This window comes from Ranitomeya imitator, chromosome 7 (genome assembly GCF_032444005.1).
Source record: "Ranitomeya imitator isolate aRanImi1 chromosome 7, aRanImi1.pri, whole genome shotgun sequence".
NCBI lineage: Eukaryota > Metazoa > Chordata > Amphibia > Anura > Dendrobatidae > Ranitomeya > Ranitomeya imitator.
In genome coordinates this window covers 223,567,609-223,595,152 of record NC_091288.1, presented here as the reverse complement: position 1 = coordinate 223,595,152, position 27,544 = coordinate 223,567,609, and the positions used below count along the sequence as shown (strand labels likewise).

General features: G+C 45.0%; 1 protein-coding gene across 4 annotated transcripts in view; it reads right to left on the bottom strand.

The window, feature by feature from the left end:
* LOC138645694 (golgin subfamily A member 6-like protein 2) overlaps positions 1-27,544 on the bottom strand; it is a 46,001-nt gene that overhangs the window by 11,519 nt on the left and 6,938 nt on the right. Inside the window, exons 2-5 of one of the 4 annotated variants that reach the window (XR_011314749.1) lie at positions 24,667-24,790; positions 22,023-22,096; positions 11,886-16,202; positions 10,044-11,630 (exon numbers count right to left, since the gene is read on the bottom strand). Coding sequence is in view for 3 of the 4 variants with exons in the window: in XM_069735165.1 (XP_069591266.1) it covers positions 15,667-16,202; positions 22,023-22,096; positions 24,667-24,790 (734 nt within the window). In the remaining variant the exon portion in view is untranslated. Of the gene's footprint in view, positions 1-8,487; positions 8,982-10,043; positions 16,203-22,022; positions 22,097-24,666; positions 24,791-27,544 lie in introns of those variants that run through there. The other 3 variants (XM_069735165.1, XM_069735164.1, XM_069735166.1) reach the window with 3 other exon arrangements.

The window sequence follows — 27,544 nt, the reverse complement described above, 5'->3', positions numbered from 1 at the left end:
GAGGCGTCTGTAATTTACATCATAGGTAGACCTCAACTATGGGAGACAAACTGAGAAAAAAAAATCCAGAAAATCACATTGTCTGTTTTTTTATCATTTTATTTGCATATTATGGTGGAAAATAAGTATTTGGTCAGAAACAAAATTTCATCTCAATACTTTGTAATATATCCTTTGTTGGCAATGACAGAGGTCAAACGTTTTCTGTAAGTCTTCACAAGGTTGCCACACACTGTTGTTGGTATGTTGGCCCATTCCTCCATGCAGATCTCCTCTAGAGCAGTGATGTTTTTGGCTTTTCGCTTGGCAACACGGACTTTCAACTCCCTCCAAAGGTTTTCTATAGGGTTGAGATCTGGAGACTGGCTAGGCCACTCCAGGACCTTGAAATGCTTCTTACGAAGCCACTCCTTCGTTGCCCTGGCGGTGTGCTTTGGATCATTGTCATGTTGAAAGACCCAGCCACGTTTCATCTTCAATGCACTTGCTGATGGAAGGAGGTTTGCACTCAAAATCTCATGATACATGGCCCCATTCATTCTTTCATGTACCCGGATCAGTCGTCCTGGCCCCTTTGCAGAGAAACAGCCCCAAAGCATGATGTTTCCACCACCATGCTTTACAGTAGGTATGGTGTTTGATGGATGCAACTCAGTATTCTTTTTCCTCCAAACACGACAAGTTGTGTTTCTACCAAACAGTTCCAGTTTGGTTTCATCAGACCATAGGACATTCTCCCAAAACTCATCTGGATCATCCAAATGCTCTCTAGCAAACTTCAGACGGGTCCGGACATGTACTGGCTTAAGCAGTGGGACACGTCTGGCACTGCAGGATCTGAGTCCATGGTGGCGTAGTGTGTTACTTATGGTAGGCCTTGTTACATTGGTCCCAGCTCTCTGCAGTTCATTCACTAGGTCCCCCCGCGTGGTTCTGGGATTTTTGCTCACCGTTCTTGTGATCATTCTGACCCCACGGGGTGGGATTTTGCGTGGAGCCCCAGATCGAGGGAGATTATCAGTGGTCTTGTATGTCTTCCATTTTCTAATTATTGCTCCCACTGTTGATTTCTTCACTCCAAGCTGGTTGGCTATTGCAGATTCAGTCTTCCCAGCCTGGTGCAGGGCTACAATTTTGTTTCTGGTGTCCTTTGACAGCTCTTTGGTCTTCACCATAGTGGAGTTTGGAGTCAGACTGTTTGAGGGTGTGCACAGGTGTCTTTTTATACTGATAACAAGTTTAAACAGGTGCCATTACTACAGGTAATGAGTGGAGGAAAGAGGAGACTCTTAAAGAAGAAGTTACAGGTCTGTGAGAGCCAGAAATCTTGATTGTTTGTTTCTGACCAAATACTTATTTTCCACCATAATATGCAAATAAAATGTTAAAAAAACAGACAATGTGATTTTCTGGATTTTTTTTTCTCAGTTTGTCTCCCATAGTTGAGGTCTACCTATGATGTAAATTACAGACGCCTCTCATCTTTTTAAGTGGTGGAACTTGCACTATTGCTGACTGACTAAATACTTTTTTGCCCCACTGTATAAGGTTCAGTACTATATAATAGAATCAGAAAAAACTCAAGTACTCAAGAGCCAATAATAATGAAAAGTACAACATTTTATTTACCGAAAAACAACACAAAACAGACAAAGTTACTAAAAAGTGTGAAACAAAAAAAAATGGCACCACCTCCCCACCACACGGTATAGAGAGGTTGTACATAAGAACTGATGGGATGACATAGTTCACAAGGGAATACATGCAAGAATAAAACAATCCTAGTGGAAAACGTTCTCCTGAAGGAACGTGAAGAGCTGTCAAAGGAGGTCACGATGGTGCCAACATCTCTGGAGGGTGACGGTGTCGGCCCTACGCACGCTCCCGCCACTGCCTACTTCTCCGTGGCAGTTCCTACTTTTTAATAACTTTGTCTGTTTTTTTGTTTTTTTGGTAAATAAAATGTTGTACTTGTTATTATTATTAGTTTTTGTACACATTTTTTTCTTTCTGATTGTCTTCTGGTGATGTGCAGTATAGGAGACGAGTGACGAGCTGGGGTGTAATGTCAGGAGTGAGCAGCTGAAGGTGGAAGTGCGGTGCACGGGATGGGGAGACAGAATAAGGACACGAGGTTCAGTCTATAGGACGGATGACGGAAGGATTCTCAGAGTGATCCCTCTATTATGTCCTAGGAGTGATCCCTTTATTATGTCCTAGGAGTGATCCCTCTATTATGTCCTAGGAGTGATCCCTCTATTATGTCCTAGGAGTGATCCCTCTATTATGTCCTAGGAGTGATCCCTTTATTATGTCCTAGGAGTGATCCCTCTATTATGTCCTAGCAGTGATCCCTCTATTATGTCCTAGGAGTGATCCCTTTATTATGTCCTAGGAGTGATCCCTTTATTATGTCCTAGGAGTGATCCCTTTATTATATCCTAGGAGTGATCCCTTTATTATGTTCTAGAAGTGATCCCTCTATTATGTCCTAGCAGTGATCCCTCTATTATGTCCTAGGAGTGATCCCTTTATTATGTTCTAGGAGTGATCCCTTTATTATGTCCTAGGAGTGATCCCTTTATTATGTCCTAGGAGTGATCCCTTTATTATGTCCTAGGAGTGATCCCTCTATTATGTCCTAGAAGTGATCCCTCTATTATGTCCTAGGAGTGATCCCTCTATTATGTCCTAGGAGTGATCCCTTTATTATGTCCTAGGAGTGATCCCTTTATTATGTCCTAGGAGTGATCCCTTTATTATGTCCTAGAAGTGATCCCTCTATTATGTCCTAGGAGTGTCCCCCTCTATTATGTCCTAGAAGTGATCCCTCTATTATGACCTAGGAGTGATCCCTCTATTATGTCCTAGGAGTGATCCCTCTATTATGTCCTAGGAGTGATCCCTCTATTATGTCCTAGGAGTGATCCCTTTATTATGTCCTAGGAGTGATCCCTCTATTATGTCCTAGAAGTGATCCCTTTATTATGTCCTAGGAGTGATCCCTTTATTATGTCCTAGGAGTGATCCCTTTATTATGTCCTAGGAGTGATCCCTTTATTATGTCCTAGGAGTGATCCCTTTATTATGTCCTAGGAGTGATCCCTTTATTGCTAAACAGAAGAAATATAGTTGCAGCTTTCAGAGAACAGTGGCGCCTTCTTCAGGCAGGTAAACAAATGAATGTGAGTGGATGATAAGTGTGAGTGGATGCTGAGTGTGAGTGGATGATGGCAGTGTGAGTGGATGATGGCAGTATGAGTGGATGATGGCAGTGTGAGTGGATGATGGCTGTGTGAGTGGATGATGGCTGTGTGAGTGGATGATGAGTGTGAGTGGATGATGGCTGTGTGAGTGGATGATGAGTGTGAGTGAATAATGGCAGTATGAGTAGATGATGGCTGTGTGAGTGGATGATGGCTGTGTGAGTGGATGATGGCAGTATGAGTGGATGATGGCTGTGTGAGTGGATGATGGCTGTGTGAGTGGATGATGGCTGTGTGAGTGGATGATGAGTGTGAGTGGATGATGGCAGTATGAGTGGATGATGGCTGTGTGAGTGGATGATGGCTGTGTGAGTGGATGATGGCTGTGTGAGTGGATGATGGCTGTGTGAGTGGATGATGAGTCTGTGAGTGGATGATGGTAGTGTGAGTGGATGATGGGAGTGTGAGTGGATGATGAGTGTGAGTGGATGATGGCTGTGTGAGTGGATAATGGCAGTATGAGTGGATGATGAGTGTGAGTGGATGATGGCTGTGTGAGTGGATGATGAGTGTAAGTGGATGATGGCAGTATGAGTGGATGATAAGTGTGAGTGGATGATGAGTGTGAGTGGATGATGGCTGTGTGAGTGGATGATGGCTGTGTGAGTGGATGATGAGTGTGAGTGGATGATGGCAGTATGAGTGGATGATGGCTGTGTGAGTGGATGATGGCTGGGTGAGTGGATGATGGCTGTGTGAGTGGATGATGGCTGTGTGAGTGGATGATGAGTCTGTGAGTGGATGATGGTAGTGTGAGTGGATGATGGGAGTGTGAGTGGATGATGAGTGTGAGTGGATGATGGCTGTGTGAGTGGATAATGGCAGTATGAGTGGATGATGAGTGTGAGTGGATGATGGCTGTGTGAGTGGATGATGAGTGTAAGTGGATGATGGCAGTATGAGCGGATGATAAGTGTGAGTGGATGATGAGTGTGAGTGGATGATGGCTGTGTGAGTGGATGATGAGTGTGAGTGGATGATGGCAGTATGAGTGGATGATGGCTGTGTGAGTGGATGATGGCTGGGTGAGTGGATGATGGCTGTGTGAGTGGATGATGGCTGTGTGAGTGGATGATGGCTGTGTGAGTGGATGATGAGTCTGTGAGTGGATGATGGTAGTGTGAGTGGATGATGGTAGTGTGAGTGGATGATGAGTGTGAGTGGATGATGGCTGTGTGAGTGGATAATGGCAGTATGAGTGGATGATGAGTGTGAGTGGATGATGGCTGTGTGAGTGGATGATGAGTGTAAGTGGATGATGGCAGTATGAGTGGATGATGGCAGTATGAGTGGATGATGGCTGTGTGAGTGGATGATGGCTGTGTGAGTGGATGATGGCTGTGTGAGTGGATGATGGCTGTGTGAGTGGATAATGGCAGTATGAGTGGATGATGAGTGTGAGTGGATGATGGCTGTGTGAGTGGATGATGAGTGTAAGTGGATGATGGCAGTATGAGTGGATGATGGCAGTATGAGTGGATGATGGCTGTGTGAGTGGATGATGGCTGTGTGAGTGGATGATGGCTGTGTGAGTGGATGATGGCTGTGTGAGTGGATGATGAGTGTGAGTGGATGATGAGTGTGAGTGGATGATGGCAGTATGAGTGGATGATGAGTGTGAGTGGATGATGGCAGTATGAGTGGATGATGGCTGTGTGAGTGGATGATGGCTGTGTGAGTGGATGATGGCTGTGTGAGTGGATGATGAGTCTGTGAGTGGATGATGGTAGTGTGAGTGGATGATGGGAGTGTGAGTGGATGATGAGTGTGAGTGGATGATGGCTGTGTGAGTGGATGATGAGTGTAAGGGGATGATGGCAGTATGAGTGGATGATGGCAGTATGAGTGGATGATGGCTGTGTGAGTGGATGATGGCTGTGTGAGTGGATGATGGCTGTGTGAGTGGATGATGGCTGTGTGAGTGGATGATGAGTGTGAGTGGATGATGAGTGTGAGTGGATGATGGCAGTATGGGTGGATGATGAGTGTGAGTGGATGAAGGCTGTGTGAGTGGATGATGAATGTGAGTGGATAATGGCAGTGTGAGTGGATGATGAGTGTGAGTGGATGATGGCTGTGTGAGTGGATGATGAGTGTGAGTGGATGATGGCAGTATGAGTGGATGATGGCAGTATGAGTGGATGATGGCTGTGTGAGTGGATGATGGCAGTATGAGTGGATGATGGCTGTGTGAGTGGATGATGGCTGTGTGAGTGGATGATGGCTGTGTGAGTGGATGATGGTAGTGTGAGTGGATGATGGGAGTGTGAGTGGATGTTGGGAATGTGAGTGGATGATGGCAGTATGAGTGGATGATGGCAGTGTGAGTGTATGATGGCTGTGTGAGTGGATGATGGCTGTGTGAGTGGATGATGAGTGTGAGTGGATGATGGCAGTATGAGTGGATGATGGCAGTGTGAGTGGATGATGGCAGTATGAGTGGATGATGGCTGTGTGAGTGGATGATGGCTGTGTGAGTGGATGATGGCAGTATGAGTGGATGATGGCTGTGTGAGTGGATGATGGCTGTGTGAGTGGATGATGGCTGTGTGAGTGGATGATGAGTGTGAGTGGATGATGGCAGTATGAGTGGATGATGGCTGTGTGAGTGGATGATGGCTGTGTGAGTGGATGATGGCTGTGTGAGTGGATGATGAGTCTGTGAGTGGATGATGGTAGTGTGAGTGGATGATGGGAGTGTGAGTGGATGATGAGTGTGAGTGGATGATGGCTGTGTGAGTGGATGATGAGTGTAAGTGGATGATGGCAGTATGAGTGGATGATAAGTGTGAGTGGATGATGGCTGTGTGAGTGGATGATGGCTGTGTGAGTGGATGATGAGTGTGAGTGGATGATGGCTGTGTGAGTGGATGATGGCTGGGTGAGTGGATGATGGCTGTGTGAGTGGATGATGGCTGTGTGAGTGGATGATGGCTGTGTGAGTGGATGATGAGTCTGTGAGTGGATGATGGTAGTGTGAGTGGATGATGGGAGTGTGAGTGGATGATGAGTGTGAGTGGATGATGGCTGTGTGAGTGGATAATGGCAGTATGAGTGGATGATGAGTGTGAGTGGATGATGGCTGTGTGAGTGGATGATGAGTGTAAGTGGATGATGGCAGTATGAGTGGATGATAAGTGTGAGTGGATGATGAGTGTGAGTGGATGATGGCTGTGTGAGTGGATGATGAGTGTGAGTGGATGATGGCAGTATGAGTGGATGATGGCTGTGTGAGTGGATGATGGCTGGGTGAGTGGATGATGGCTGTGTGAGTGGATGATGGCTGTGTGAGTGGATGATGGCTGTGTGAGTGGATGATGAGTCTGTGAGTGGATGATGGTAGTGTGAGTGGATGATGGTAGTGTGAGTGGATGATGAGTGTGAGTGGATGATGGCTGTGTGAGTGGATAATGGCAGTATGAGTGGATGATGAGTGTGAGTGGATGATGGCTGTGTGAGTGGATGATGAGTGTAAGTGGATGATGGCAGTATGAGTGGATGATGGCAGTATGAGTGGATGATGGCTGTGTGAGTGGATGATGGCTGTGTGAGTGGATGATGGCTGTGTGAGTGGATGATGGCTGTGTGAGTGGATAATGGCAGTATGAGTGGATGATGAGTGTGAGTGGATGATGGCTGTGTGAGTGGATGATGAGTGTAAGTGGATGATGGCAGTATGAGTGGATGATGGCTGTGTGAGTGGATGATGGCTGTGTGAGTGGATGATGGCTGTGTGAGTGGATGATGGCTGTGTGAGTGGATGATGAGTGTGAGTGGATGATGAGTGTGAGTGGATGATGGCAGTATGAGTGGATGATGAGTGTGAGTGGATGATGGCAGTATGAGTGGATGATGGCTGTGTGAGTGGATGATGGCTGTGTGAGTGGATGATGAGTCTGTGAGTGGATGATGGTAGTGTGAGTGGATGATGGGAGTGTGAGTGGATGATGAGTGTGAGTGGATGATGGCTGTGTGAGTGGATGATGAGTGTAAGGGGATGATGGCAGTATGAGTGGATGATGGCAGTATGAGTGGATGATGGCTGTGTGAGTGGATGATGGCTGTGTGAGTGGATGATGGCTGTGTGAGTGGATGATGGCTGTGTGAGTGGATGATGAGTGTGAGTGGATGATGAGTGTGAGTGGATAATGGCAGTGTGAGTGGATGATGAGTGTGAGTGGATGATGGCTGTGTGAGTGGATGATGAGTGTGAGTGGATGATGGCAGTATGAGTGGATGATGGCTGTGTGAGTGGATGATGGCAGTATGAGTGGATGATGGCTGTGTGAGTGGATGATGGCTGTGTGAGTGGATGATGGCTGTGTGAGTGGATGATGGTAGTGTGAGTGGATGATGGGAGTGTGAGTGGATGTTGGGAATGTGAGTGGATGATGGCAGTATGAGTGGATGATGGCAGTTTGAGTGTATGATGGCTGTGTGAGTGGATGATGGCTGTGTGAGTGGATGATGAGTGTTTGAGTGGACGATGGCTGTGTGAGTGGATGATGAGTGTGTGAGTGGATGATGGCAGTGTGAGTGGATGATGGGAGTGTGAGTGGATGATGAGTGTGTGAGTGGATGATGGCAGTGTGAGTGGATGATGGGAGTGTGAGTGGATGTTGGGAATGTGAGTGGATGATGGGAGTGTGAGTGGATGTTGGGAATGTGAGTGGATGATGGTTGTATGAGTGGATGAGGAGTGTGTGAGTGGATGATGAGTGTGTGAGTGGATGATGGCTGTGTGAGTAGATGATGGCAGTGTGAGTGGATGATGAGTGTGTGAGTGGATGATGGGAGTGTGAGTGGATGTTGGGAATGTGAGTGGATGATGGTTGTATGAGTGGATGATGGCAGTATGAGTGGATGATGAGTGTGTGAGTGGATGATGGCAGTGTGAGTGGATGATGGCAGTGTGAGTGGATGATGAGTGTGTGAGTGGACGATGGCTGTGTGAGTGGATGATGGGAATGTGTGTGGATGATGGGAGTGTGAGTGGATGATAGGAGTGTGAGTGGATGATGGGTGTATGAGTGGCTGTTCGTCTGTATTTGCACCCATGGTACCCACCACATGTGAGAAGCTCCAGTTCTTGTAATGAAGACCAGCTGCTGATAGTTTTTACGACCCATCATCTTATGGACGGACAAGGCTTTCTCCACTTGGTCAATATGGCAGGCAGTGGTGGAGGACGTGACTCCTCATCATGGCTGCTATCACTTACCCAGCTGAGCAAATATCTCTCCAGACTCGTAGCTCCCCAGTTTGGCGTATCCTCGGTTGTCCACCAGGGTGAGGTGACTGGTGAGCGGGTATGCCAGCCTGTTCATAGTGCAGCCCTCATTGCTGGCAGCCGACTCTGCCCAGTTCTTGTAGTCGCCATCTTCCCAGACGTACAGGCAGCTGTTGATGAAGGAGGACTTCCCGTGACCCAGGAGGCCGAAGAGCTGAATGAGAACCCTGCTAAATCCCTGCCGGCCATTCTCACCGGGGCTCAAGGTAAAGCTTTTTATTTTGCTCCTCAGTTTATCCATATCCATGGCTGCCTCCAGAGTCAGGGATTTTCTCAAGTCACAAGGACTAAAGTCCTCTTACTGAACTTTATTAGACAAGTTACTGATTACATATTCGGCAGTGGGAATATCCCCAGCGGGTCCAGGGTTCATTTTAGAAGGAACTGTCACTTCTGGTCACTCAGGCCCCATATGATGACGTAGCTTGTCATCTATGACATGATGGGTGAGGAGGTAGACTGCTCAGTAGTGATGAGCGAGTATACTCGTTACTCGGGTTTCTCCGAGCATGCTCTGGTGGTCTCCAAGTACTGTATTTTTCGGGCTATGAGACGCACCGGATCATAAGACTCACCCCAAAATTTGGGGTGAAAATAGCAGAAAAAAAGATTTTTATAGGATGAGGGTCCATCTTATTGTCCGAATATAAGGTATCTTACCTGAGGGCTGGCGGTGGTACAGTGGGGTCACACGAGGCATGGTCCCTTCCTCAGCATAAGTCCGGTGTCCGGTGACGGCGGTGCTGATGTTCAGTGTGGGCTGTGGGGAGTGCACCTTGGCAGGGTCCCTTCCTGCTAAGGTGGGCAAGCCATGACCTGGTTTCCACAGGGGGTTGAGGCAGTGGTGTGGCGACGGCAGAGGTACGGTGATGCTGAGGCGCCGTGAGCGGTACGGCGTGCACCTGAGCAGGGTCCTTTTCTCAGGTGAAGTGATGCCGCAGCCCGGTGTCCAAGGTGAACAGCAGAGGCGGGTTACTCACGGGTTTCTCGGTGGCCATCTTCCTGAGGCCGCGCATGCGCAGATTGAGTACACTGCTTTCCAGGGCTTCAGTAAAATGGCCATGGGAGGCAGCAAGTGCGCAGAGGGAGATCGCGTTGGCCATTTTCCTGAAGCCTCGGGAAGCAGAGAACTCAATCTGCGCACGCACGGACTCTGAAAGATGGCCGCCGCCACCGAGAAACTCTGCCGGATCTCAAACAAACCTGAGTTGCCTGTGACTGGTAAAATGCCTCCCAACCACCACTTTGCTTTTTTCCTATGTCTTGGGAAGGAGATAACAAAAATGATACCTTGCAGCTTACATGTGCCACCAAAGTGGATCCCTACCTGCTCAGCAGATCTCTCCCTGCTGCTCTGATGATCTACAACCTCCCCCTGATTTTCAATTTTCACCAACTAGCTATATAGCAATATTCATTGTGACTCCATGACATGCACCACCCAATGCCTAGTCAAATAAAGGAATGATCACTGAGAAACTGTGTAATCCAGCAGATCCAATGCTTTATTAGAAAATTCCTATCATATACGCACATGTGGTCCAAATAGAATATCATATACGCACATATGGTCCAAAGTCCTTAGGTGAAAATGAAGTTCAAAAGTCCTATGCAGTTCAACCCTTATAGGGTTTTTACCCAAAGTAAAATCATTAGGACTGACTGACAACCCGACATTTATTCTTAATTATTCCATATTATTTCAGTATGCTCAGGGACATTAGCTATTGTTCATATGACCCTGTTCGTTGACTCTTTTTGTAGGTTGAATTGATGTATGTTGATTTGTTGAATGTTAATTATCTATTGCATCAGCCCCTACAGCTTATTGTTCAACTATCCTTTGGGAACAAAGTCACAGGTTAATTGAACAATCGATCATTGTTATTTTGGTGAATTCCTGCTGACTGCTTATTGAATGCAACTTGTTGTTTTTCAAACATTGAAAGACAAACTACCCAGGATATTTGAGTGCACAAACAATGAGAGAAGACCTCCTCCCACCTTCCCCCAAACCTGTGCACAAATGCCTGAATAGGAGCTGTGAACTATAAATGGGCACTCTGCCTCTGTTTCCAGACAGACCATAGAAGACAGCAACTGGAAAAATACAGATTTGATCCACTGCCCATCACAGAATCTATGGAGATGCTTGGAGAACCCAGGTTGAGACAATCAGGTCACCTGGACACATACCTAAATGTACTCTGTCAGCTTCCTAAGCTTGATGCTACCTCATCTCTCTGGGTGTCCACCAAAAGCAAGGTGCTACTGGTTGGGACAGTCAGCCCTGGAAGCCCCGAAGTCACAAATGTTCTAATACCCGGCGAGCAATCAGAAGGATAATACTCTGTCCTTTGCACTTGTGTATTTTGCTGGGACTGTACTTAATGTTATTGACTGTTGGAGATCCAATAAAGTATCACCCCATTGTGTTTCCCTGTGTTGTCTGAGTAGTGTTCTGCCCATGGGGAAGCAAAACGGCCTTCAGTTTGATGATTCGTGGTCCGTGTGGTCTTTTTAAAGACAGTCAGGCCATCGGATGAGAGCACCTACTGACCCTGGAAGTCTGGATCTTTCCCTAACCTGCTGTGCCTGTCCCTATTCCTTAAACCTGCAGTGTCAGAACCTGTTTCTATCTCTAAAGATCTGCAGCGTCTGCACCAATACTTATCTAAAAAGCCTGCAGTATCTGAACCAGTATACACCTCTATTCTGCTGTCTCTGTACGTTAGTGATCTTGGGTACACTTGCTACTTCATTGTAAGTACCTGTGTAAATCTAGTCCTGGCTGTCCTGCTTGTACCTGTCCTTGTATTGGTCTAGTGTGAACTTGATCCTGTCTGTCATGTGTGTACTTGTCTTTGTAATTGTCCTATGCTTGACTGCGCCTGTGGTTTCCTGCCTGACCAAGTCTATGCTTTCCTGCCTGACCGCACCTGCGGTTTCCTGCTTGATGACACTTGCGTTTCCCTGCCTGACTATGCATGTGGTGTCCTGACTGTCCGCGCCTGCAGCTTACTGCTTGACCGTGCCTGAACTGGGTCCTACCCGTTCCTGTATTCCAATCATACCTGCCAGTGACCCAGTCCTTCCTGAAACTGTTCCCGTCCGTCCAGTCTGAACTGGGTCCTACCCGTTCCTGTAGTCAAGTCATACCTGCCAGTGGCCCAGTTCTTCCTGAAACTGTTCCCGTCCGTCCAGTCTGAACTGGGTCCTACCCGTTCCTGTAGTCAAGTCATACCTGCCAGTGGCCCAGTTCTTCCTGAAACTGTTCCCGTCCGTCCAGTCTGAACTGGGTCCTACCCGTTCCTGTAGTCAAGTCATACCTGCCAGTGGCCCAGTTCTTCCTGAAACTGTTCCTGCCCCTGAACTGGCTCCTACATCTGCTGTGGATCTGCCTTGCCTACCAGTGTATCTGTTGTGCCCGCCTGCACCGATCGGCCTGCATTCCAGTTGTGTTTGCCAGTACTTGCCTGTTTATGTATTAGCTGAGCCAGACAGAGTATCGCCAGTATTTGCCTGCACCTGTCGTTACAGTGTCCTGTCCCCTTGGGGGTCAGCCCCTACTGCCAGATGTCACCCTGGAGTGGTACCTGGCAGCTAACTGCGAACACCAACGTAGCAGTTCGGTCACGCCCCTCAGGGGTAAGCCTGGTTTGTGGCACAGTGGAACCATAATCCTCGCTCGCGCCAACCAGTCCAGACGTGAGCATTACAAATACTATGAGGATAATATACACAAATGTGTATTGCAGACACAGATCATGGAAAAGATGGAGAAATGAAGTTCTCCACCTTTTCCACACCTGTGCTTCAACTCTCTCACATAAGAGAATCAGGTCAAACTAAGGTCAGATCAAACTGTGCCAGAATTTGCTCCAAGTGTCATTAGCATAATCATCCAGATTCCCTCGCATAAGACAATTGACGGCTGCGTGATCCTGACCTTAGAGCGTGTGTAACACCCCAGGGTCCTGGTTGTTACAGTGGCATTGCTTTCCTCACGGGGAGAGTGATGTCAAGCTGGGAAGCAAGCGAAGATCTCTTCTATCAGGTACCACAAGCATACAACATGTTCATACTCCAGGCCAGAAGGGGGAGCTCTGATCCAGCTTGTGGATGGCTACCCTATATATATATGTTCTGGAGGGAAACTTAGACGCTGAGTGCCAGACAGCAGACTGGAGCAGTCTGAGGCAGAAAGACGTGTGAGGGGCCGTGCAACCAGAGGTGCTGCAGCTCCTGGATAGTGATACACAGAAAGAAGAACAGATTTGTAGTATAAAAAAATAAATAAATAACATAAAAAAAATTTGTAGTGAGCGTGCAGGAGAGTGAAGCACAGGTGAGTGACAACTGGGGAGGACAGCTGCAATTGGTCTACCTCCCTGCAAAGCGCAGATACTGGTAGCTGGAAGACCGAGGTTGTGAGGGACTCCAAGACTTACAGCAGAAACCGGCAGGACAGCTGGACTACACGTAACCTGTCTGCCCTAATACCCAGGAGACACAGAGCCCGGGACATGATAGAGACCCTGTAAAAAGGTTCGAGCCACCTGTCATATGGCGTGTTCCACCTTTAAGGAGGACAGAGAGAACTGTGAGGACCTTGATAGAAGCCATAGGCAGCTAGGGACTACACCAAAACGCTGGTAGGAAGGCTTCTAACTCCACCTGGTAAAGGGGACTCTGAATTTGCTTCCAAGCCGGCCGGACCCTGCCTGCCCTGTGATCTGGTGCCCTGGACTGTGGCTGCCTGAAGTCTTCAGTAAACCAGGTAAAGAGACTGCAAACCTGTGTCCTCCATTTCTTACCACACCACCTACCATCTTCACCTACACACCGGGAGCCCTGGGGATCCAACTTCACCTGTGGGAAGTTATACCATCATGGCTGCTAAAACATCACCCCAGAGAAACCCTTTAAGCAGCTTCGATCCCCAATGACCGAATACCACAGGTGATGTCACGAACACAAACTTTATTCCAAACCCCTTTAAGGACATTCCCTTTAACACGGGCGCCCAGGGCCACGGACCGGATTGCAGCCACCGTGACATCCCCTCTTTAAGTACCGGACCCGGTACAGAGTACCCCAGAGTCCTGGGGGGCGTTCCACCTGTATTTCAGGGGGTGAGGAAGGTTTAGAAAGACAAAATTAATTGAAGAACTCAGGAAAAGATGTCGATAATTATCTTTGGCTGTGGTGAGGGTTTCAGGGAATAAGATGTTTTTTTAGCTGAATCCTTATAATCTTGTTACTTCTCTCCACTTTTATTTATAAGGTAGGAGATATAAGGGCACCAATTCATTAGCTTTTATTCAGTGTCAATGACCCCATGTTTCTTTTAACAACCACTTAACGGATCTCTTCTGGGTGTTACAATGTCAAAGATATGAACCTGTTTGTAGTATGTATTTGTAGAAGACCAACTAAAGAGCGAAACAGTCATTGTCTGTCATGTCTTTCGATTGACAGCTAAGTCATCCAGTCTGGTACAGGGGCGTGCTTAGCTGTCACTATGTTGCTTGACAGCTCTACTGTCCAATCTGAGACTAGTGCTGGCTGTCTCCAGGTGTTCATTGTCTCCAGGTGATTGCCAGGCTACTTAACTGAGCTGTTTCTCCCAGACCTCTTCCTGACGTACATTCAGCTTGTGAGGTTTGTCTCTCTGTGCCTTGCATTCTGTATGTTGATCTTTCATTGCCTGACTTTGGACCTCATTCTGACCATCCATCTGTTTAACCCCTTCTGCTCTGATCCCCTATCCTCCTGGTATTGTGACCTTGGAATGTTACCTGACAACGCTTTTGTCTCTTCCTTCTGTCTATGATGTACACTCCTGGCTTCTGACCTTGGACTCCTTGACTATCCTGACTCAAGGCTTGTCCATGAGAACTGACTAGCTTTACAGTTTAGAGTGACATTGCCTATCTGGGATCCTTTTGATCTACATGTTTGTTGCGACATTTGTTATTGCGTTAATCTGAAGTCACAGATTCCCTGGTTTTCACCCATACGGAGAGGTCAGCGTTCCTCCAGAAAATCCCTAGGTTGAGTAAAATGTAAAATAATCTCTGAGCTATTAAAGCTTTTATACATTTGTCTGGTTAACCAATAAAGATATCTCTTACACTGTAGAATTCTTTTTACTTTTCTGACATGACAAAGTATTTACCATCATAATGAAGGAACAAAACAGATTTGGGCTGTTGAACGTCACCTTGCATTCTGGACTTAGCAGAAAGATTCAAACTCTCAAAAAGTTTTCATGTTTTCTTGCAACAAAATACAAATTTGTGAGCAGATGATTTTATGGAAATATTTTGCTGAACAATGGTTCATTTTTAAGCCGATTTGGTCGAACCTTAATATTGTGTTTTCGCCGTCCAATAAGCTGGTAATGAGATACTTGGATCCTTATGTTCTGCTCATCCAACAGGACCCTCATATGTTCATTCTCCCCATATTCAGCCATTCTGGACTAATCTGTGTTTAGTGAGATGAAGTCAAGAAGTCGTTCACTTTGATGAGACTCGGATCCTTTTATTTTATGTGTTTCTATTCATTCACCTGGTTTATATACAGTGAATCGTTTGTGTTGTGATCGGAGATTTATCGGAGATTTTCCTGCCTTTCGTTGCCACGTGAGCAGGGACTTGTCATTAGGACTACATTAATCATAGAGTAAAGATCAGTCATCATTGTGCAGACAGACGCGGCTCTGGACCATCTCTGCCGCCTCCTATATTGGGGGCAATGGTTTACAGTCAAATACGCTGAACGAGCAGCAAATACCCAGAAATGTCGGTTCTGAATCGGAGGACAGACAGATGTCCATCTTCTGGTCCGGATATTTCCTGCCTGGATCATGGATATAATGTTTGGGGTAAAGAAATCCAAAGATGCTGCTTTTGTTTTTCTTCCTCTTCTTCTTTGTCTTCTTTTCCTATCTTTTTTTTGTTTGTTGCATTTTAGAAGTGAAATAAACAAGCAGGAGATGCTGAGACCTGTTGGCTCTGAATCTTGGAGAATTGTGGGAACTGGTACAGGTCTCCACCTTCTGCTCTTGATTCTTCATTTCTGGATCATGAATTTTTTTCCTTTTTAAAACAATCCAAGGAATTTTTTTTTCTTTTTCTTTTCCTGCCTTTCTTTCTGGGCCCTCATTTCCTCCTCTTGTCTCGCTCGATCACGGTCCCTCTCCCATTGGAGCTCTTGCTGGTGCCTCCTGAATTCCTCCTCCTGTTCTCTCTGTTCTTTCTGCCTCTGTTTCTTCATCTCCTCTTCTTGCTGCTTATGTCTCTTCTCCTGTAGAGATTGGTCTAAGGCCTTTTTGCTTTCCACTTTTCTCTGCTGTTCCTTGATATCACACTCATGGATGTATTTAAGCACAAATTTCCTCCTTGTCTTCATCTCCTCCGAAGGATCTCGAGGTTGTTCCACCCGAAACTGAACGTCTTTAATGACTTCACACAAGAATTTCAGGACTTCTTCATGTTTCCCTCTGGTTTTCATGTGATCTTCACTGGTGTAATTCTCAAATGAAAAGATCCTTTCCACACCGAGGTCCCTGAATATTCCTTCTGTTTCCGTTAGAGACCCCGCTGTCTTATGAGTGAGAACGACTATTGGGACGACTCCTGGAAGACAAGAGACACAAGGTAAGATGAGATCCAGATTTGCCCTGAACTTCCTACTGCATTGCCAGTGGTGACACGCTGAACATTTCACCCCTGGATGTGGCGTCACATTTATTTCCAATACATTTGGAGCGCATCCAGAGTGCATGTGTTGCCCCCCAGGAGTCTGGTTGCCACAGTGGCATTGCCTCCCTCACAGGGGGTGATGTCATGCCTGGGAGCAAAGAGGGGTCCCCTTACCAGGTAACTTCAGCATACAACACGTTTCCAGACTCCAGAGCTATAACACTTGTTTTAGGGGAGCTTCCCTATAGATTCTGGCCTGGAGGCAGGGTTAGAAGAGTCAGAGTCAGTGTGAGTCTGGGGAGCAGATAGTGAAGAAGGAAGAGGCAAGTGAGGAGAACCCGAGTGATTGGAGCTGCGATTGAGCTCACCCCACGACTGAGTGCCAAAGACCGGACACAGGAGTCCGTGGTTGTGTGGGAACTGCAGGCACAGCAACTAAACCCGGAGGGCAGGATATTTCAGGTCTCCTGGCCCCAGCTGACACCCTGAGGCACAGCAGTATATTAGAGCCCAGAGTCACCACGAGGGAGTGACAACTGGAATAGGCTCAAGCTGCCTGCCATGTGGGGAAATGTTCTATTTCATGGACAGACTGTAGCAGTGACTTGTGGGGAGCTTACGGCACCAAGGACCTAGGGAGCAGCGCAGAGGGAAGGCCTCCAAATCCACCTGGCTAGGTGGACCCCGAAATGCTTCCAGGCTGCCTGGATCTCCATGACCATCTGTCACTGCATCTGCCATTAAAGGTAAAAGAAACTACAGTCTTTGTGTCCTCCGGTCCTTTTCCCACACCCTCAGTCCTGCACCCCAACGTCCACGAACCTTGATAGACTGTACTCATAGCCCTGGGGCCTTGCTCCACCTGTGGGGAGCAGAACCTTCTCACCTACGACACCATCGGCCCCAGCAGTCTACCTATTGCCGAGTACCACAGGTGGTGTCATGCGAAATCCCCTACAAACATTCCCTCATCATGTTTATTGCGCACCTAGGGCCACGGACTGGGTTACTGCTGTCGTCACCACCCCTTTAAGAATTGCCCGACCTGGTTCCAAGTACCCCACGGCCCTAGCCGGTGTTGCACATGTTCACAACCTGTAACATGACCATTGGGCAGAGCGCAGCACATGAATTGTCCGTGAGTCCTACTGCGTTCTTTAGACACTATAATTGGCGTTCAGCGATTACGGTGCACAGTACGGACTGTCCCATCACCTATCATTTTCTATCGGATAACTATGCTCGGTGAGAGGAGGAGCCGGCATGAAATCAGCTTTATAATGGAGGTTTAACTCTTTATTGTCACCCTCTCGTCTTATTATGAAGTTAATCCTGACACCCGTCTTACGACTGCAGACAAGTGACCCGTGCAGGGCAGAAAGTGTCAGTTACATTATCAGACTACGACATAATCGATATTTCTTTGAGAAATCGTCATGAAAGTTTGGAAAATGGAAGTGTCGCCACTATTCTATGCCTCGTGCTCATGCCTGCCAGTGCCCATGTTGTAGCAGCGTCCATGGAGATGTCTGAGCTCCTGCTGATCCTTCTGTGGATCAGGACTTTGGGCCTCACTCATCATTTCTGGGGGTTTTAAGTCGCTTTTCTTTTTTCGGTCTTGTGATATTCACTGACGTTTTTATGCCAAATTCATCAATGTGGTTCATGAAATAGACACCATAATCCATCTTGTCTTCCTACCCCTCTTTGTGACGTCTTACTGCCAAAAGTCAAACGTTTCACAAAATGGAGTGAAAAATTTTCTGACCTGCATAAAATCATTACAGGATAGAACTGGAGAACATTTACCACAAATTGTGGGATTTATGTTTAAAAGTCGCAAATGATGAATCAGGGAAGAACCTGTGGAAACCATAAACCACCCACATCCACCGACACACAGAAATACAGCTGTGCTCAAGAGTTTACACACCCCGGCAGGATGTCTGCTTTCTTGGCTTTTTTTTTGGCGCAGACACTGTGCACACTGGTTAGATTTTACATCCGGACACAACAACAATACAGCGTCGTCCTGCAGGGGCCGGCTTTTTGTATGGGCACCAACCGGGCATTTCTTATTATATTACTTACTAGCTGAAGAGCCCGGCGTTGCCTGGACATAGTAAATATCTGTGGTTAGTTATAGCACCTCACGTCTCTTATTTTCCCATCACGCCTCTCATTTTCCCAATCACATCTTTCATTTTCTCCCTCACTCCTCTCATTCCCCCCCTAACACTTGTCATTTCGACCTCACATCTGCCATTTTCCGATCACTCCACTATTTTCCCTCACTCCTCTCATTTTGCACTCACACCTTTCATTTTCACCTCAGTATGTACATGTTTGTCATCTCCCTTACATATAGTATACACCTGTATGTCATCTCCTGTATATAGTATATACCTGTATGTCATCTCCCCTGTATATAGTATATACCTGTATGTCATCTCCTCCTATATATAGTATATACCTGTATGTCATCTCTCCTGTATATAGTATATACCTGTATGTCATCTCCTCCTATATATAGTATATACCTGCTGTGTGTCATCTCCCCTGTATATAGTATATACCTGTATGTCTTCTCCTTCTATATATAGTATATACCTGTATGTCATCTCCTCCTGTATAAAGTATATATCTGTGTGTCATCTCCTCCTGTATATAGTATATACCTGTATGTCATCTCCTCCTCTATATAGTATACACCTGTATGTCATCTCCTGTATATAGTATATACCTGTATGTCATCTCCCCTGTATATAGTATATACCTGTATGTCATCTCCTCCTATATATAGTATATACCTGTATGTCTTCTCCTTCTATATATAGTATATACCTGTATGTCATCTCCTCCTGTATAAAGTATATATCTGTGTGTCATCTCCTCCTGTATATAGTATATACCTGTATGTCATCTCCTCCTATATATAGTATATACCTGTATGTCATCTCCTCCTCTATATAGTATATACCTGTGTGTCATCTCTCCTGTATATAGTATATACCTGTGTCATCTCCTCCTGTATATAGTATATACATGTTTGTCATCTCCCTTACATATAGTATACACCTGTATGTCATCTCCTGTATATAGTATATACCTGTATGTCATCTCCCCTGTATATAGTATATACCTGTATGTCATCTCCTCCTATATATAGTATATACCTGTATGTCTTCTCCTTCTATATATAGTATATACCTGTATGTCATGTCCTCCTGTATAAAGTATATATCTGTGTGTCATCTCCTCCTGTATATAGTATATACCTGTATGTCATCTCCTCCTATATATAGTATATACCTGTATGTCATCTCCTCCTCTATATAGTATATACCTGTGTGTCATCTCTCCTGTATATAGTATATACCTGTGTCATCTCCTCCTCTATATAGTATATACCTGTGTGTCATCTCCTCCTGTATATAGTATATACCTGTATGTCATCTCCTCCTCTATATAGTATATACCTGTGTGTCATCTCCTCCTGTATGTAGTATATACCTGTATGTCATCTCCTCCTCTATATAGCATATACCTGTATGTCATCTCCTCCTGTATATAGTATATACCTGTGTGTCATCTCCCCTGTATATAGTATGTACCTGTATGTCATCTCCTCCTCTATATAGTATATACCTGTGTGTCATCTCTCCTGTATATAGTATATATCTGCGTCATCTCCCCTGTATATAGTATATACCTGTGTGTCCTCTCCTCCTGTATTAGACCTCGTTCACACATTATTTGGTCAGTATTTTTACCTCAGTATTTGTAAGCTAAATTGGCAGCCTGATAAATCCCCAGCCAACAGGAAGCCCTCCCCCTGGCAGTATATATTAGCTCACACATACACATAATAGACAGGTCATGTGACTGACAGCTGCCGTATTTCCTATATGGTACATTTATTGGTCTTGTAGTTTGTCTGCCTATTAATCAGATTTTTATTTTTGAAGGATAATACCAGACTTGTGTGTGTTTTAGGGCGAGTTTCGTTTGTCAAGTTGTGTGTGTTGAGTTGCATGTGGCGACATGCATGTAGCGACTTTTGTGAGATAAGTTTTGTGTGGCAACATGCGTGTAGCAACTTTTTGTGTGTCGAGTTGCATGTGACAGGTTAGTGTAGCAAGTTGTGTGCAGCAAGTTTTGCGCATGGCGAGTTTTGCGCGTGGTGAGCTTTATGTGTAGTACCTTTTGAGTATGTGCAAGTTTTGTGTGAGGCAACTTTTGCATGTGGCAATTTTTCCGCGTGTGCAAGTTTTGCGTGTGGCGAGTTTTCCATGAGGTGAGTTTTGCACTTGTGGTGAGTTTTGCGTGAGCCTAGTTTTTGCATGTGGCGAGTTTTGCGCGTGGCGAGTTTTGAGCGACGACTTTTGTGTTTCGACTTTTATGTGGCGAGGTTGGTGTATGTGTGGTGAAATGTGTGCTGAGGGTGGTATATGTGTTCAAGCACGTGGTAGTGTGTGGCGCATTTTGTGTGTGTGTTCATATCCCCGTGTGTGGTGAGTATCTCATGTCGGGGCCCCACCTTAGCAGCTGTACGGTATATACTCTTTGACGCCATCGCTCTCATTCTTTAAGTCCCCCTTGTTCACATCTGGCAGCTGTCAATTTGCCTCCAACACTTTTCCTTTCACTTTTCCCCATTATGTAGATAGGGGCAAAATTGTTTGGTGAATTGGAAAGCGCGGGGTTAAAATTTCACCTCACAACATAGCCTATGACGCTCTCGGGGTCCAGATGTGTGACTGTGAAAAATTTTGTGGCTGTAGCTGCGACGGTGCAGATGCCAATCCCGGACATACATACATACATACTGTACATACATACATACATACACGCACACACACAAACACATTCAGCTTTATATAGTAGATGAACAGGGCGGCATTTTGTTAAAGAAAATAGAAAAAAAGGGAAAAAACAAAGTAGACATTGTAGGAAAGCAGGTGAGGTCAGGGTTGAATCAGCAGCTCTGCAGGGTGTGATTAGAGGCGCCTGCCTAGTTTATCTAGAACCAGGGAATAGTGTCAGTGTGCTGGGAATGCGGAGCAGCAATGCGGCTCGCATCTGGGAGGAAGAAACGTCCTCTGGTGGTGGCAGAAGCTGAGAGCGTGGACTGTAATCTGGTGATCTGGTGATCTGGTCAGGTGAGCCGCACGGACGTTTGTGCTGCTAGATGATCTGGTTCTGTGACCTTTGTGCCCAGGAGAGGATATTTTGTTTCTGATCCCTTATGACATCAATTCAACTGCAGGTTTGGACCAAGCGGCATTAACCGTGTGAGCGCTGCCTACTGCTGAGGGTGAATCCCTTCATTATTTAATCCCACACGTCTACTTTTATGTAGCTCTGCGACCAATCTGACAACACAACATGCCACCCCTCTGCAGCTCCCTATTGCCACATTTTTCTTTCTGCACTTGTAACTCCCTACGTAGCATTTCTTGTTACGTCTCCTTTGGAATGGCTTGAATAGTAAGGTTCAATGAGATTGTGAAAAGTTAATGGTAGGGTGTGCAAAATGTGTAGCAAAAGAAAAGATTGTAATGGGTGGGGAAGGGTTAAAGAAAACATTACAATTAATGATGCGGTGCTGCTGGCAGCAGAACCACCACCATGATACCCGTCACAAGCAGGAGGCAGTGGATAGAACTAGACATACACCTGCATAAGGGAATAAGGTCCTGGAGATTGTTACATTGTACGGAAATTACACAAAAATATTCAGATGTATAATACCTGTCAGCTTCATTGCAGAGTTTAGTAAGGCTTCTAGTTCTCCCCTTTCTTCTTTTGTGATTCCTTTTCTTACGCTAAAAATAATAAAACAATATAAAAAAAAGAAAATTAACAAAAAAAAGGAGAAAAGGGCGAGTATCAAAGTAACAACAACCTGGTGATTCCACAATAAAAGAAAGAAAGGAAGAAAAACATGAAATTATTGTACATTTACCCAATAAACCATTGACCAGGAAAAATAATACAGTAGTTACCATCACTAATCCAAATATAGCAAGGTATCTAATATCCTCTAAGCACAGAAATTACTGCCCATATGTTCAAGAATATAACTACTATAATACTGCCCCCTATGTACAAGAATATAACTACTATAATACTACCCCTATGTACAAGAATATAACTACTATAATACTGCACCCTATGTACAAGAATATAACTACTATAATACTGCTCCTATGTACAAGAATATAACTACTATAATACTGCCCCTATGTACAAGAATTTAAGTACTATAATACTGCCCCTATGTACAAGAATATAACTACTATAATACTGCTCCTATGTACAAGAATATAACTACTATAGTACTGCTCCTATGTACAAGAATATAACTACTATAATACTGCCCCTATATACAAGAATATAACTACTATAATACTGCTCCTATGTACAAGAATATAACTACTATAGTACTGCTCCTATGTACAAGAATATAACTACTATAATACTGCCCCTATATACAAGAATATAACTACTATAATACTGCTCCTATGTACAAGAATATAACTACTATAATACTGCCCCTATGTACAAGAATTTAAGTACTATAATACTGCCCCTATGTACAAGAATATAACTACTATAATACTGCTGTTATGTACAAGAATATAACTACTATAATACTGCCCCTATGTACAAGAATATAACTACTATAATACTGCCCCTATGTACAAGAATATAACTACTATAATACTGCTCCTATGTACAAGAATATAACTACTATAATACTGCTCCTATGTACAGGAATATAACTACTATAATACTGCTCCTATGTACAAGAATATAACTACTATAATACTGCCCCTATGTACAAGAATATAACTACTATAATGCTGCCCCCTATGTACAGAATATAACTACTATAATACTGCCCCTATGTACAAGAATATAACTACTATAATACTGCTCCTATGTACAAGAATATAACTACTATAATACTGCCTCTATGTACAAGAATATAACTACTATAATACAGCTCCTATGTACAAGAATATAACTACTATAATACTGCTCCCTATGTACAAGAATATAACTACTATAATACTGCTCCTATGTACAGGAATATAACTACTATAATACTGCTCCTATGTACAAGAATATAACTACTATAATACTGCTCCTATGTACAAGAATATAACTACTATAATACTGCTCCTATGTACAAGAATATAAGTACTATAATACTGCCCCTATGTACAAGAATATAAGTACTATAATACTGCCCCTATGTACAAGAATATAACTGCTATAATACTGCCCCTATGTACAGGAATATAACTACTATAATACTGCTCCTATGTACAAGAATATAAGTACTATAATACTGCCCCTATGTACAAGAATATAACTACTATAATACTGCCCCTATGTACAGGAATATAACTACTATAATACTGCTCCTATGTACAAGAATATAAGTACTATAATACTGCCCCTATGTACAAGAATATAACTACTATAATACTGCCCCCTATGTACAAGAATATAACTACTATAATACTGCTCCTATGTACAAGAATATAACTACTATAATACTGCTCCTATGTACAAGAATATAACTACTATAATACTGCTCCTATGTACAAGAATATAACTACTATAATACTGCCCCTATGTACAAGAATATAAGTACTATAATACTGCCCCTATGTACAAGAATATAAGTACTATAATACTGCCCCTATGTACAAGAATATAACTACTATAATACTGCCCCTATGTACAGGAATATAACTACTATAATACTGCTCCTATGTACAAGAATATAAGTACTATAATACTGCCCCTATGTACAGGAATATAACTACTATAATACTGCTCCTATGTACAAGAATATAAGTACTATAATACTGCCCCTATGTACAGGAATATAACTACTATAATACTGCTCCTATGTACAAGAATATAAGTACTATAATACTGCCCCTATGTACAAGAATATAACTACTATAATACTGCCCCTATGTACAGGAATATAACTACTATAATACTGCTCCTATGTACAAGAATATAAGTACTATAATACTGCCCCTATGTACAAGAATATAACTACTATAACATCACCCCAGCGGACCCCTAAGCAGCGTTGGTCACCCTGACCGAATACCACAGGTGGCGTCACGAACTTTCCCTTTAAAGAATTTTCCCCCAATTTATCATTAGACGTCCCTTAGGGCCACGGACCGGGTCAGCCACTGTGACATCCCCCCTTGAGAACCGAAGGGCCCGGATCCGAGTACCCCACTGCCCTACTGGGGGGCGATCCAACACCTCGGTAACAGCGGGGGGTATCTGTGGGATCCCCTGGCTGCTTACTGTGACAGTATTGAGCCCGTGTGTTGGTGTCTGGTCTCTTACTCACCTGTTCACAAATACAGGGAAGACGAAATCTGAGGTTTTGACCAGTTTCTCAGCTCTGACCATTTTTTCTGTAAGTCCGAATCCCTCTCCCCATTCCACTCTTGTATCAATAGGCAGCAGGTTACCTGGAGGAGATATATATATATATATTGTAAGTCTGAAGACATAGCCATCATCTGCATTCCGCAGACAGTCAAACTGGGAGGTGGTAGGAAGATGGGGATCATGGGAACATTGTTTTTCTTGTACTGAATTTGCTGAACTTTTCCAATAAGCAAATTACATTCCTGCCACGTTCAGTGGTCCCATCGAGGCTTGCGTCCAAACACCTGAAAAACGGGGTTTGGCATATACACCAACAATAGACTATAATGATGCCGACATAGTCAGTGTGTGCTCTGTTCATCATTTTCAGGCACATGTCCCTACTGGAGGCGGACACTCAGACGGCGTAGACTGCCTCCAGTAGGCGTACACGCCCATAATGATGCCGACATAGTCAGCGTGTGCTCTGTTCATCATTTTCAGGCGTATGTACCTACTGGAGGCGGACACTCAGACGGCGTAGACTGCCTCCAGTAGGCGTACACGCCCATAATGATGCCGACATAGTCAGCGTGTGTTCTGTTCATCATTTTCAGGCTCATGTCCCTACTGGAGGCGGACACTCAGACATGGTAGACTGCCTCCAGTAGGCGCACACGCCCATAATGATGCCAACATAATCAGCGTGTGCTCTGTTCATCATTTTCAGGCTCATGTCCCTACTGGAGGTAGTGGAGGAGGACACTCAGATATCGTAGACTGCCTCCAGTAGGCGCACATGCCCATAATGATGCCGACATAGTCAGTGTGTGCTCTGTTCATCATTTTCAGGCTCATGTCCCTACTGGAGGCGGACACTCAGACGTCGTAGACTGCCTCCAGTAGGCGCACACGCCCATAATGATGCCAACATAGTCAGCGTGTGCTCTGTTCATAATTTTCAGGCGTATGTCCCTACTGGAGACGGACACTCAGACGTCGTAGACTGCCTCCAGTAGGCGCACACGCCCATAATGATGCCGACATAGTCAGCATGTGCTCTGTTCATCATTTTCAGGCGTATGTCCCTACTGGAGGCGGACTGTCACAATATGGTATGAAATATCATATAAGTAGTTTCTCTTGTTAGCAGGCTGCGGGCTTAAAAGCCCCCCTTCCCTTGCACTCAGCCAAGAGCTTTCATTTCCAAGGGATGGGGGAAGAAGAGTTTATTACCTCTAGCTCGGAGAGCAGAAGTATTTACGACCGGCATTCCTGCATTGGAAAGTGACAGGCTAGAACTGGATTCTAAGTTTCCAGAAATCCATGGAAGTTCTTTGTTCTGTTTTTGTAAGATATTATGCCGACCGTTTACGTTAAGAACACGAAAATATATATTCTTAATCTCACTGGGTGGATCTACCCATCCCTCGAAACACGGGTTTCTAACTCCATCTGTGAAAGAAGTAGGGATTTCTCTGTAAATATGTATCCCAGATAGGACATATTTGATCTCATTAGAATGCCCACGTTAATCTGAGATGAATGCTGGGTTTGTTATGACTATGACATGTTTTGTAGCGAAGTTATAGAAATTAGAGAAAATAGTTTAAAGTTTAGTTAGACTGAAGAGGTAGGAGGGACGAGGTGATCCAACCCCTTTCTGGGATGTCACAGGCTGAAGCTATAACTGTCTGCCAAGATCCCCAGCTCAGTCTTCTTGATTTCTTGTCTTCTCTTGGAGGGCCCTGAGCACGTCCAATGAACTGGGACGTATGATTGCCTGCAATGCAATGAACTGAGAACATGTGAGTGTTATCTTTTCTCCTTTAATCCCCTTTATGTTATAATTACCTTGTACATATTTGCAATTGTCTCATTTGTAACATCCTTTAATATAAACACTGCCTGAAACTTTTGATGGGGTATATTATTTAATACTAGTTCGTTCTCCTGTTCTAAACCGTACCCTAAGTCTCCTGAAGGGAATTACACTACTGTTGTTTTTGGGTTAGCTTCGGACCCGTTTAATCGAAGCTGGTGGCAGCGATACCGTGCAGGCTTTTGGGGTTATGTTGTAGCGACTGCGGCGTTGATAATTATTGTTCCTGCCTGAGTGGGAGTAGTTTATCGTGTCGCTGCAGCGTGCCCAATAGCCAGTACATAGCAGGCAGCCTTTCTGGCGACTAATTACCCCAGGTGCAGTACCTCATCTGACCTGAGAGTAAGGGGGGCGCCAGAGAGCTGCAAGTTTTAAGTGGAACTGTAAGCGGGATATACATAAATCCCTGCAGTTCGTGGTATATTGCAGAGCAGTGGGATACCTAGAATAAGCCCCTGCTGTAAGCTAAGAGGTCAATAGCCTTGTGTGTGTTTTTTCATCACATTGTTAGCAGTGGAGGGATAACTAAGATAAGCCCCCCTGCACATGTGATAGCCGTCTGTTGGCCTAAAGTCACCCCGATCTGTGACGTAGGGGTGACGGTCACGGTGTGAATCATGACAAATCGGTGGCAGCGGTCAGGGATTCCTGACACGGACACTCAGACGTCGTAGACTGCCTCCAGTAGTCGCACACGCCCATAATGATGCCAACATAGTCAGCGTGTGCTCTGTTCATCATTTTCAGGCGTATGTCCCTACTGGAGGCGGACACTCAGACATCGTAGACTGCCTCCAGTAGTCGCACACACCCATAATGATGCGGACATAGTCAGCGTGTGCTCTGTTCATCATTTTAAGGCTCATGTCCCTACTGGAGGTAGTGGAGGAGGACACTCAGACATCGTAGACTGCCTCCAGTAGGCGCACACGTCCATAATGATGCCGACATAGTCAGCGTGTGCTCTGTTCAT